Source organism: Drosophila erecta, unplaced genomic scaffold (assembly GCF_003286155.1).
Source record: "Drosophila erecta strain 14021-0224.00,06,07 unplaced genomic scaffold, DereRS2 tig00000126-arrow-pilon, whole genome shotgun sequence".
Classification (NCBI taxonomy): domain Eukaryota; kingdom Metazoa; phylum Arthropoda; class Insecta; order Diptera; family Drosophilidae; genus Drosophila; species Drosophila erecta.
The window spans coordinates 5,562,857-5,573,848 of record NW_020825209.1 but is presented as its reverse complement, the minus strand read 5'-3'; the positions used below and the strand labels follow the sequence as shown (position 1 = coordinate 5,573,848).

General features: G+C 48.8%; 5 protein-coding genes across 7 annotated transcripts; 3 read left to right on the top strand and 2 right to left on the bottom strand.

Moving 5' to 3' along the window:
- The first annotated feature begins 7 nt into the window (after positions 1–7).
- LOC6550169 (actin-related protein 8) lies at positions 8–2,638 on the top strand. Its single transcript, XM_001977571.3, has 3 exons — positions 8–267; positions 344–926; positions 984–2,638. The coding sequence occupies exons 1-3, from the start codon at positions 263–265 to the stop codon at positions 2,214–2,216; spliced, it is 1,821 nt and encodes a 606-aa protein (XP_001977607.1). The 5' UTR covers positions 8–262; the 3' UTR covers positions 2,217–2,638.
- Positions 2,485–4,115, bottom strand: LOC6550168 (putative sulfiredoxin). Of its 3 annotated transcripts, none has more exons than XM_015155636.2 (3): positions 3,840–4,115; positions 3,536–3,694; positions 2,485–2,927 (listed from the first exon to the last, which is right to left on the bottom strand). In XM_015155636.2, exons 2-3 carry the CDS (start codon positions 3,659–3,661, stop codon positions 2,715–2,717), a joined length of 339 nt encoding a protein of 112 aa, XP_015011122.1. In that variant the 5' UTR covers positions 3,662–3,694; positions 3,840–4,115; the 3' UTR covers positions 2,485–2,714. The 3 variants fall into 3 exon arrangements, with proteins under 3 accessions (XP_015011122.1, XP_001977606.1, XP_026837935.1); XM_001977570.3 differs by having other exon boundaries at positions 3,536–3,713; positions 3,840–4,114; XM_026982134.1 differs by having other exon boundaries at positions 3,536–4,113.
- Positions 4,116–4,940: 825 nt separating this feature from the next.
- On the top strand, positions 4,941–8,320 carry LOC6550167 (oxidoreductase OpS5). Its single transcript, XM_001977569.3, has 4 exons — positions 4,941–5,286; positions 5,751–5,974; positions 6,544–7,180; positions 7,241–8,320. Exons 1-4 carry the CDS (start codon positions 5,214–5,216, stop codon positions 8,242–8,244), a joined length of 1,938 nt encoding a protein of 645 aa, XP_001977605.1. The 5' UTR covers positions 4,941–5,213; the 3' UTR covers positions 8,245–8,320.
- Positions 8,321–8,586: 266 nt separating this feature from the next.
- On the top strand, positions 8,587–9,430 carry LOC6550166. Its single transcript, XM_001977568.3, has one exon. It carries the CDS (start codon positions 8,697–8,699, stop codon positions 9,414–9,416), a length of 720 nt encoding a protein of 239 aa, XP_001977604.1. The 5' UTR covers positions 8,587–8,696; the 3' UTR covers positions 9,417–9,430.
- LOC6550165 lies at positions 9,414–10,985 on the bottom strand. The gene is made up of 3 exons (XM_001977567.3): positions 10,696–10,985; positions 10,532–10,634; positions 9,414–10,471 (listed from the first exon to the last, which is right to left on the bottom strand). Exons 1-3 carry the CDS (start codon positions 10,836–10,838, stop codon positions 9,635–9,637), a joined length of 1,083 nt encoding a protein of 360 aa, XP_001977603.1. The 5' UTR covers positions 10,839–10,985; the 3' UTR covers positions 9,414–9,634.
- Positions 10,986–10,992: the final 7 nt, after the last annotated feature.

Here is a 10,992-nt window from a genome sequence, read left to right as displayed (position 1 = left end):
TATAGTTTTTTATAGTTTGCATTTACATACATATGTATATATGCGTGTGAACAAAATGCTGCATCGAATTTTAATAATGAATTAAACACACATTTTGTAATAACAGTCCAATTTTTGTATTGTTTTTAGCTTCTGTGTTTGCTGTGTTTCTGGTTTATTCAAGTTTGCCCACTTGCCCAGTACGGTCACACTGGTTTTGTTGTTATTGCTGCTGCCGCCGATTTCCGCATTTTCAAAGGATCCGGATTCCGGCAAGAAAACGATGCAGTAAGTGGATAAGTAATGTGTGGTGAAGCAACTAATTAAGGAATCCGTTGATGACTTGGATGCTCCCTTCGCCTAGACGATCTCGTGCCAGCAGCACCAGCAGTGGCCGACAGCCGGCGCCTCCGCCAATTGGACTGCCCCAGCCGCAGGCGCAGCCACTGGAGGCGCCAAAGATCATCGTCATACATCCGGGATCACAGCATTTGAGGATCGGAAGGGCGGCCGACCTGAATCCTCTGACCCTGCTGCATGCAGTGGCCTACAGGAGGCGTCAGGTGGCCGGCGGCGATTGGCCACATCATGATCCGCTCCTGCCGCCGGTGGACAAGGTCAACTCCGCTCTGATGGTCGAGTTCGAGGAGCAGCGGCTGGCGGTTTCGCGCATTCTACAGCACTGCGTCGTCGATGACAAGAATCGCCTGCGCGTGGCCACTCCGCCGCAGCAGCTGGCCCACTTCAATCGGAGCAGTCAGGCGGAGAAGGTGCCGCCGCCAAGTGGCCAAATAGTGGACGAGCCCTGGCTGGATCGCGAGGCACCCGTGCTGTTCGACGATCGGATCCTGCGACTCAGCGCCGTGGATGCCCGCGACTACGACATCCATTTCCCTATGCAAAGGGGCGAGCTGAATGTGCACAAGGAGAAGGGCGGCTCGCTGCAAGTGAGTGCTGCTCCACCTAGTGTACCTAGTAAATTAAACTGAAGAAACTTTTTTTAGGCCAGCCTGCAGCACTTGGAGCGAATCTGGTCGTACGCCCTGGTGGAGCGTCTGAAGATTCCGCTGCGCGAACTGGGCACCCACTGCGCCGTCTTGGTGGTCAATGATGTGTATGTGCGGCGGCATTTGCGCGAGTTCATGACCCTGCTGCTGCAACGTTTGGGTTTTCGGCGCTGCTTCCTCGTCCAGGACAGCGTTGCCTCCACCTATGGCGCCGGCATTGGGTACGGCTGTGTGGTGGATATTGGCGCTCAGAAGACCTCCATTGCCTGCATCGAGGACGGCATTTCACAGCTGGATGCCAGGGTGCGACTGCCCTATGGCGGCGGCGATCTGAATCAGGTGCTACTCCTGCTGCTGCGCAAGTGCGGCTTTCCTTATCGCGAGTGTAATGTGCAGGAGAGCTATGTGGATGCCCATCTGCTGGACGAGCTCAAGGAGAAGTTCTGCCATCTGAATGCCAGCGTTTGTGGCGCCCAGGAGAAGCACTTCAACCTGCGCAAACAGAACGGCCAGTGGCTGCGCTACACCATACAGGTGGGCGATGAGGCCCTTATGGCACCACTGGCCCTCTTCCACACGGAGCTGCTGAGCATTACGGGGCGAGCGAAATCGGTTTGTACACAGCAGGCGGCACAGGATCAATACGACTGTGAGGACTGCTTCGATGCAGAGTATCTGAAGGAGACGGGTCGGAAGAATGGGGTGAGGAGTGGCGACACCTTGGCCCTGACCGGATCCCAGCCGCGGCCTCAGCTGCCCGTGACCGCTGACGATGAGGAGCTCATTGTGGTGGATCAGGACGAGACCAACAGCAACTGTCAGTCACAGCCGGGAGCACAGACAGCTGGTGGGCAGCTGAACTCGAACGGTTGCTACCACAACGGCCAGGGTCACGTATTGCCTTTGGACCAGGCCGTGATCAAAGCCATTAACCGACTGTCCAGCTACGAGACGAAGCGCAAGATGTTCGGCTCCATCCTGCTTGTGGGCAGTAGTGCCAAGTTGCCGGGCCTGGCTGCCTGGCTGGAGCACCGGATTAGCCAGCAGGTCCAGTCCACCGGCACCGAGGTGAACGTCCTCACCAAGGGCATGGACGCCGGCATGGTGGCGTGGAAGGGTGCGGCGATTATGTCCGTGCTGGAGAGTGCCCGTGAGCTGTGGATATCGCAGCACGACTGGCAGCGCCATGGACTGCGGGTTCTCCGCGAGAGATCTCCCTTCCTCTGGTGAATCCCAATCCTCTGGCCCAATCGCATTTCGAATATGTTTGAGGACTGCTCCATAGGGTTTGTAATTGTTAATAGAGTACAAGTAGTATCGTAACCATAGGCAAAAATGCCGACCAAAGCATTACCCTGAAGGAAGCACTTCAGATGGGTTCATACAAAATTATACAATTATTTATTTTAAATATTTAAAAATATGCAGAATGCAAACAGGAATCTAAGCCTGTTTTGCTTTTGCTTCTTTGTATTTACAATTATATTATTATGCATCAGTGGCAGATTAGGTAAACAAACTCAGAGTCCAGCGATAAGCTCAGTATGTACGCAAATTTAACGTTTGCCAAAAAAAAACAAAAAAATTGAAACAGAAACAGAAAGGAACAAAAAAACAAAAACAAAGAATAAAGCTATTCTTATTGCTCTGGCCGTGAAATTCGAACTTTATCCAGCGATCACGACTTTCTTATCAAAAACGAACAATGAAACAACAAATGCACAAAGATTAGGCCAGGTACTTGGGTGCACTGGAGCCCATGTAGTGATATAGATCGCCCAGGGTGGACTTCACCAGCTTCGCCTTAATCGTCGGTCGCTGGAGCCGCTTGTACGCCTCGAACCGGTGGCATCCGCCAAAGCTGAAGTAGTAGTCGCCTCCTTCGCTGCCCGTGATCCACAGCAGGTCGATGGGAGGCACCTCCTCCTCGCTGGCTTCGTTCTGCGGTGGAAGGGGTAAATGATAACCGGTGGGATAACTAGCGGAGCAGGTATGTGCCCAATGTGGCGACCATGTTTTTAGTGGTACGTACTTCATTACTTTAACCTTAAATAATGCTTGAAAGGTATTTCTTGGGACTTGCAAACAATTGGTAAAGTATATTCATTGAAAATGATTAACTTTATATTTAAACTCTAACCAGCGCCCATTTATGTATGTTTTACTTGGTAGCTTTTCTCAAAACTAGGTTCGCACAATTAAAGTTTGGTTTTGGATAAAAAATGCACCTGTTTATGATTTTCAGAATGAATTCTCCAAATATACAGCTTCAAAATACTAATTTGGAAAGTGGCTTCTATAACCTAATGAAATTGACTGCACTAAAAAATAAACAATATTATAACAAAATAAAAATAATAAAACTAAAATAATGTTGGTTCATAAAAATCGTAGATTTTTATCTTAAAGTGCATTTAAAATTTTAGGTCTAACTACGATATTGTACTAAATACTGAGTACTGAACGTATTTTGTACCCTGCCCTTATCTATGTTGTAGCTGTACCCCAACCAACCCCTTCCTTTTGCCAAAGTACGTGCACCAACCCACCTTAATGGTTTCCATCAGGGATTGCACCTTCTGCTCGTCCAGAACGGAGGGAATGGGTCGCTGGATGACGCTCATGGGCACCAGGTGGGTCTCATTAATGCCGGCGGAGTGAACTGTGGTGTCCATGGTGCTGCAGCTGGATCTGTATCTGCTGGATGCCTGTCGATTGATTAAAGATCTTGGCCAGTTGTGAAATTTCACCAAAAACAACCGCGTTATCAGTGTGCGTGTAGGTGGCAACGCTGTGCTGCCCCGCCACCCAACATACACACACGCAGCCATAGTTGTGGCATGGAAACCTTACTGTTTTTGAAAGATTTCGCTACGATTTCTCTGCAGGATTGGACCCAATAAGGCGGTGCGTCTGCTCGTCGCTCGTAAGAAATGGCTAATGAACTCCATGGCGGCCAATTGCGCGATTTTTGAGACCGTTCGGCGTTGAAACTTGTTTGCTGCTCATGTGTGGGTTCGTTTACCGCTATATGTTGTTTTGCTGCAGCTACTTGTTGTTTGTTTTATGCATAATCATACCCCCCACCACCCACAAACGCACACACATATGTATACGACCAGTATTGCCAGTGCGATAAAAGCGAATGAAAACAAAATTCAAAATACGAAAAATACAATACATATATGTACATTCAAATGTATATATGCTAATGATGGGCTGGCGGGGCTGATGGGGTGTTTGCTACACCCCGAAAAACAGTGGCAGAAATGCAGAACTCTCGGCTGGTGGGCAATCGCTTGCTGATTAGCGTCAGCACAGAAATTAAAATGTGTAATCTACGTTGACAACTCTTGCTGCTTGTTTATGCCCCATTCTCCATTCCCCATCGCCCTATCAGAAGCCAAGATAAATGCTATGTGCAATTGGGGGGGAGGGGGCGCAAAAGTACGGGTGTGTCTGATAACGAATGGAATGAGGTGCCATTTCAATATTATAAACAAGTTTTGCATATTTTTGAGAAAAACAAAACTGCCGCAAAATCGACAGCTTTTTAAACGCAACAGCTGGACCGCGGTCAGTTGGCAACTCTGTGCACTTGACCAGATGGGCAGCACTGTTCTTGGAATGTCAAATTGATAAATTCAACAGCCAGCGCGGGCTCGTCAAAAATGATGTAAATAACTGAGATTTTAAATGAGAACTTGGAGCATAGCGGTATTTTTGGTTTCAGTTTAATCCTTTCTATCATAAATACTATCACTTAATACTATTAATACTACTTAAAGTAAATACAGAAATGTTGAACATTACATTTAAAAATGTAATTTTAAGCCTACATATTTTTGGAAAATGCAAAAACTAGGTTAATGGCACTGCAAATTTGATTTTGCCAAACAGTAGCAACTGGAACATGCTAAAATATTCGTGTATGTGCGTCAGTAATCGGCATCCTCTGTTCTTCCAGCGCCTTGTCAGTCGCACAATCTTCAATTAACCGATACGAGATGTTCGACAACGGGCAACAAGCAACCGATTCCGGGTAATTTTTAGACACTTTCCCGGTGGAGTTGCTTACAAAAAGGTAAGCGATGACGGCAGCCCATTGACAGTAACATTTGGCCCTCAGCCACAGCCACAAAGGCTGCTTCTTTGCAACATTTTTAATTTTTACCCTAAGCACAGTGATTTTGTTGAAATTTGTTCTTGATTCGATTGGATGCGAGCATGAAATTCAATTTGGTGCAGACACTGGTCTTCACTTTGTGCCTCATCAGCGCGCAAATATATGGCATTCAAGGTGAAATGGAAAAGTGAAATGGAAAATCAAATAAAAATTGAAAATTTATGTTTAAATAAGTAAATATTTGGTGTTTCAAACTTGATATTTAACAAATCGGTTAACAACTAAATTGCCATTTTATGCGGACGATTTGGAAAATGAATAATATTGAGCTATAGCGGTTAGATCGGCCTTTCATCACATAAAAAAAAACCTCATAAATACCAAGGATCTGATATTTTTAAAAAACCAAAAAAATGTAGGTCCCAATAAATGGTATTGGTATTTTGTCTAAAAGAAAAATGCACAAAAAGTGGCAATCAATACCAATCCTAAAACTAATGCTTAAATAATTAAGAGATGGATTTAAAATCATGAATGTAAGCTAAAGGCCAAATAAAATAAGTTAACACGGCAATAGATAAGCTTATCCTAGTGAATGTATATAAAATTAAATAACAGTTTGCTAATAACACCAATAGATGCCAGTGGCAAGCGGATCGTGAGCAAGTACGAGCGCATCATGCAGATGTATCCGCAGCTCTCCTCCGGCGCAGGAGAGTCCTCGCAGTGGCGGGCGGCCGAGGGCAACCAGCGGCATCCTTGCAGACGCGACTGCGTCGACAAGCAGCCGATGACCTGCTACTACTACATGGTGGTCCACTACGACGACACGATGGCGGAGACCTGCAAGCGGTACCTCCAGGTGAGATGGGCACCAAGATCGAAGATCGAATATCGACAGGAAACTGTGCACCACTGTTTCGGAGACGAAATTTCCTTCCTGCAAATCACACTGGTGCAGTTGAAGGAGGTTTCTCAAGAGGCATCTGAAAGTACGCAGTGGCAAATTAAGTTGTTCCTTATAAATAAGCAGGTATACTGCTTCGTAGTTTCTGTTATCTACATAAGAAATCATCGCTTGCATTATTGCGGATTAGTGGAATACACCCTATTTGCATGCACAACCGAAGTTCTATATGACTGTAGCCTTCCATCCAAAAGGTATCCAAGAGTAGTCCATTTTTGTATATTGCATGGCGAGCACTTAAGTTTCCAGCAAGACGTAGACGTATTGAAGACGTCTTCTTTAGATTTCATAACTCGATTTGTGCTGTCGAAACGAGGAAACCCTCCTATCTTAAGAGTTGTTTGTCGAAGATGTTGAAAGGCCTGTGGATTCACATGGACATTGGTTAATGATAAAAGGCACGAGCCGTGCTTTCGGGCATTACCTTTTCCCTATGTGGTAAATAATGTCTTGTTTTCTGGCAGTCCAAATTCCGCTTCAAGCTGAGTGGCAAGGAGTACATCGACGGGATTGCGTTGGCGGTGCAGCTGGCGGCGAACGACGACTGCAAGTACGCCGATGGTTTGGAGAGCGAGGTGATGGTGGTCAATGGCCAGCTGCCCGGAATGAACATCGAGGTGTGCTACGGCGACACCGTGGTGGCGGACGTGATCAACAGCATGCACGAGACGACGACGATCCACTGGCACGGAATGCACCAGCGACTGACACCCTTCATGGACGGTGTGCCCCACGTGACCCAGTATCCAATCGAGGCGGGTCAGGCCTTCCGCTACCGCTTCGAGGTGGATCACGGCGGCACCAACTGGTGGCACAGCCACACGGAGCACCAGCGCGCCTTCGGACTCGCTGGGCCACTGGTGGTGCGTATGCCGCCCAAGCTGAATCCCCACGCGCATCTCTACGACTTCGATATGTCGGAGCACGTGATCATGATCCAGGACTGGGTGCACAACTTCGTGGAGAGCGTGGCCGAGAACATCCTGATCAATGGGCGGGGCAGGAATCTGAAAAAGGGGGTCAAGGCCGCCAAGCCCACGCTCTACGCCCACTTTCCGGTGGTCAGGGGCGGACGCTATCGCTTCCGGGTGATCTTCAACGGTGAGTTTTATAAGTTATGGCGCTTTTGGCAATGGGTTTCATTGTTCCATCCATTTGTAGGCGTCTCGAACTGCCCGATCAGCTTGAGCATCGATAAGCACGACCTGGTGGTCATCGCCAGCGATGGCAACGACATCGAGCCGGTGGAGGTGCAGCGGATCATGCTGCACGGCGCGGAGCGCTTCGACTTCGTGCTGCACGCCAACCAGGAGGTGGGCAACTACTGGATCCGGGTGAAGGGCTACAGCTTCTGTGCGAAGAACCAGCTGCACCAGGAGGCGGTGCTGCACTACAGGGATGCGGATACCCGGGCGCTGGACACGCACACCCTGAGCTATGCCTACGAAGCGCCGGGCAAGACGCTCAACGAACTGGGCGACGATACGAGTGGTGGTGCGCTTGGTGGGAATAGCATATCATTGGCCAATGTCAATGCGCAGCGGCCGGAACCGGAAGTGGCGCCATCGGTGACCTTCTACACCAGCATGAACGCGTTCGAGGTGCGACAAGGCGAGGGCTTCCGCTTCCAGATGGATGATATCAGCTTCAGCATGCCCAAGATGTCGCTGCTGCAGACTCGCAACCTGGGCGTTGGCCAGTTCTTCTGCAATCGCTCCCAGCAGGCGGACCTCGGATTCAATTGCCGCCAGCGACACTGCCAGTGCTCCAACGTCATCCAGGTGCCGGCCAACCAGCAGGTGGAGTTCGTCATCTCCAGCCTGTCGCAGACGCCGCACCCTATCCACCTGCACGGATACACTTTCCGTGTGGTCGGAATGGGGGTGCTCGGGGAGCAGAAGATTGGCCAGATCGAGCAGATCGACAAGAAGACGCCGCTGCCGCGACGCGCAAAGGGTGCTCCGTTGAAGGACTCCGTCCAGGTGCCCGCCTTCGGTTACACGATCCTCCGGTTCTACTCGAACAGTCCCGGCTACTGGATGTTCCACTGCCACATATCGCCGCACTCGGAGAACGGAATGGCCGCCGTGGTGCGGGTGGGCGAGGATGTTGAGATGAAGATGTGCCCGGTTAGCAACTGCGGACTGTGCAGTTCGATGGCCTAGTGGGGGCCCTACATATGTCCCGAAGTTACCTCACATATCCCCTGTATGAGCAATAAATGCGTTACCTTTTTGCTGGCATTATTTCGAATGGATTGATTTTGAGCCGGCAAATTTGTTTTGCCGGAAACGGAGGAAAATTGAGCTACACTGCACATTTGCTTAAATAACAAACTGTATGCATACCACAATAAAGTATAGGTTCATATTCTTTTAAATTACGAAACATTTAAATCTGTAAATAGGCTGTTTAAATGGCCTAAGCATAGGACTAAGCAGCAAACTAATGAGCAATCAAATTATTGTCTAATTTTTAATTTCGTATTCCACCACAGCGCTTTTCGAATGTATCGATACTTATTTTGGAAACGGACAGGCCCAACTATCGTACAAGTTAACGGCACACCTATCGCTTAAAAATAAAATGTAAATAAATTTCAAAGGTCGTACAAAGAATGCAAGTTAAGTCAAGGGACAGCGACTCCGAATCTGAGGATGACGCCCAGATGCGCCAGTTCCTGGAGGCGGCGGACACCACGCTGCTCACAAATGCCATGTTTCAATCGCAGCCAAAGGCGGAAGTGCGCGAGGCAGCCAACGAGGAGCAGCCGGTGACCACAAAAAAAAATAATGCACCACCGGTTAAAAGTGAACGCTATGTGGAGGATCAGGACGCGCCTGCCAGCGATCTGCAAATCTCGCTGGAGATGCAAACGCACATCTGGAAAAGGTTGAGTGGCATAATTCAGGAGCAAATCGAGTTCTCCCTGGATGCACCCAATTGCGTGGGCAAACAGAAGCCCCCACCCGACAAAGTAAAACTGGTGTCCAATGCCGATTGCTACTTGATTGCCGATTTGGTGGAGGAAGGTCCTCCGGGCCCAAAAAAGAAACCCACCATAAGGAGACGGACCCCCAAAGAAGAACAATGCGCAACTGAAGCTCTGAACTCTGTGGTCGTCACTGGTAAATCCATACTGGAAGGCAGGGACTTGTTAGCCTGGGCCCAGAAAAGAACGCGCCACGACAAAGTCTTCCAGTACAGAGCCAGCAATCCAAATGCAACCAAGCTAGTGGCAATCGAACCCACCAACGAGTTTACCAAGCGAAGGCGACAAAACAATTGGAACGAGTCGAGGATTAGCAAAAAGAAGAGCAATAAACAAAACAAGTAATTAAAACTATTTAATTAGTGCGTTTCTTAATAACTTATCTTAACTTAAGCCTAGAGATCTTAGTCGTTTTATAAAAAATTTGAAAGATTTGATTACTTGGGTTATCTCGGTTTGAGATATTTGCTCCCGGTTTGAAATATAAAAATATGGGACACATTGAACAATCTAACAATAAGTTTTGAGCGTAAGGTAATGAAAATATTTAACAATTTTAAAAATCACGTCTCAAAAGTGGCGTGAAAGCTGCTAACCGTGGCCCCATTGCCATTCCCATTGCCGCCCGTGCTGCCATTGCCACTGGTCCCGGTCATGTTTGAGGTATTGGATGATATCTGGCTATCGAGCAGGCCGTACAGCATCTGCTGAGAGCTAACTGTGCCGCTGGAGCCCGTGCTTCCGCCCAGATCCTGCAGCATATCGCCCATGGCCAAATTGCCGCCTATGCTCTGGCTGCTGCCGGTGGCGCTGTTGTCCAGGATGTTGAGGAAGTCGTGGCCGTTGAACTCGTTGTGCTGCTTCTGCATGCTGCTCTGGCTCTCCTTCATCAGCTTGTCGTACTCCTGCAGCACGCTGTTGAACTCGCCGATCTCGACGCGGTTCCTGGCCAGCACCTTGTGCTTGTAGTAGTTGTGCACCTGGGTGAGCGAGGTGCCCGTTAAGGCAACATGGGCGCGCTCCAGGGGCACAAGCTGCAGTACCGTGGACTTTTGCAGCCGTGGCTGACTGTCATAGTAGCCGCGAAACTCACCGATGAAGCTGCGCAGGAACTCCTCGGTGGCATCCGTCAGCAGCTGCCCCGCCGATTCGGAACAGTCGGTGAAGCCGGCCAGGCGCAGCATGCCACACATCACCTTTCGCATCGCCTGGCGGCAGGCACTACTGGAGATCTCCGGATACGCCTGCGGATCCCCGCGGGAGTAGGCTGTGTCCACGGTGGGTGTGAACCAGATGGGCTTCTGAAACTTTTGGCTGCCCACCAGTTCGGCGGCGTTCTCTGGCGGAAAGTCCACTTCTGGTATCATAAGGCAGGGGTTCAAGAGGTAGTTGGAACTTCCCTATGATTATATTATTAGGTTAATTAGGTAAGTACTACGGTTAAACTACCAAGAACTTACATTTTTGTTCGAGTACGTTTCGATGAGGGACTGCAGAACCTCGGTTTGCTTCATCACCTCGATGGTCTGGGTGACCAGAGCGCTCCTCAGTTCCACCTTGTGGCTACATGGAATATATGATTAGTTAACAGGCTGTGGTATACCTATTCATTAGATTTATTTACTGTTTTTCATCCGGTTGCGGATCGCCGCGTAGACGAATCTCGTCCAGCTTGGATTTCTTGGCCGCCGTAGGCACGTATTTGTCCGGCGTCAGTTGGACACCGTCGTCCTCTGCGGGCAGGGAGCCCCAGTGCTCCATTTCCATGTTTATTCCACTTAAAAACCTACGTACAACATTTACTTTACAATAATTATTTTGTTTATTTATCGGACCCTAAAGTAACATGGTTGGTTATCGCGAATATCGATAGGTTAGGCTGCGCTGCTGAACGAAATACACAACTCATTTAACTCAACAG

Coding starts and splice junctions, on each gene's coding strand:
- LOC6550169 (XM_001977571.3), top strand. Junction 927..983: donor AGAAGGGCGGCTCGCTGCAA/GTGAGTGCTGCT, acceptor AACTTTTTTTAG/GCCAGCCTGCAGCACTTGGA.
- LOC6550167 (XM_001977569.3), top strand. CDS start 5,214: ATGAAATTCAATTTGGTGCAGACACTGGTCTTCACTTTGTGCCTCATC. Junction 5,287..5,750: donor GCAAATATATGGCATTCAAG/GTGAAATGGAAA, acceptor TAACACCAATAG/ATGCCAGTGGCAAGCGGATC. Junction 7,181..7,240: donor CTTCCGGGTGATCTTCAACG/GTGAGTTTTATA, acceptor ATCCATTTGTAG/GCGTCTCGAACTGCCCGATC.
- LOC6550166 (XM_001977568.3), top strand. CDS start 8,697: ATGCAAGTTAAGTCAAGGGACAGCGACTCCGAATCTGAGGATGACGCC.
- LOC6550168 (XM_026982134.1), bottom strand. CDS start 3,817: ATGGCTGCGTGTGTGTATGTTGGGTGGCGGGGCAGCACAGCGTTGCCA. Junction 2,928..3,535: donor CCCTGATGGAAACCATTAAG/GTGGGTTGGTGC, acceptor CTTCCACCGCAG/AACGAAGCCAGCGAGGAGGA.
- LOC6550165 (XM_001977567.3), bottom strand. CDS start 10,838: ATGGAAATGGAGCACTGGGGCTCCCTGCCCGCAGAGGACGACGGTGTC. Junction 10,635..10,695: donor CCGCAACCGGATGAAAAACA/GTAAATAAATCT, acceptor TATTCCATGTAG/CCACAAGGTGGAACTGAGGA. Junction 10,472..10,531: donor AAACGTACTCGAACAAAAAT/GTAAGTTCTTGG, acceptor ATATAATCATAG/GGAAGTTCCAACTACCTCTT.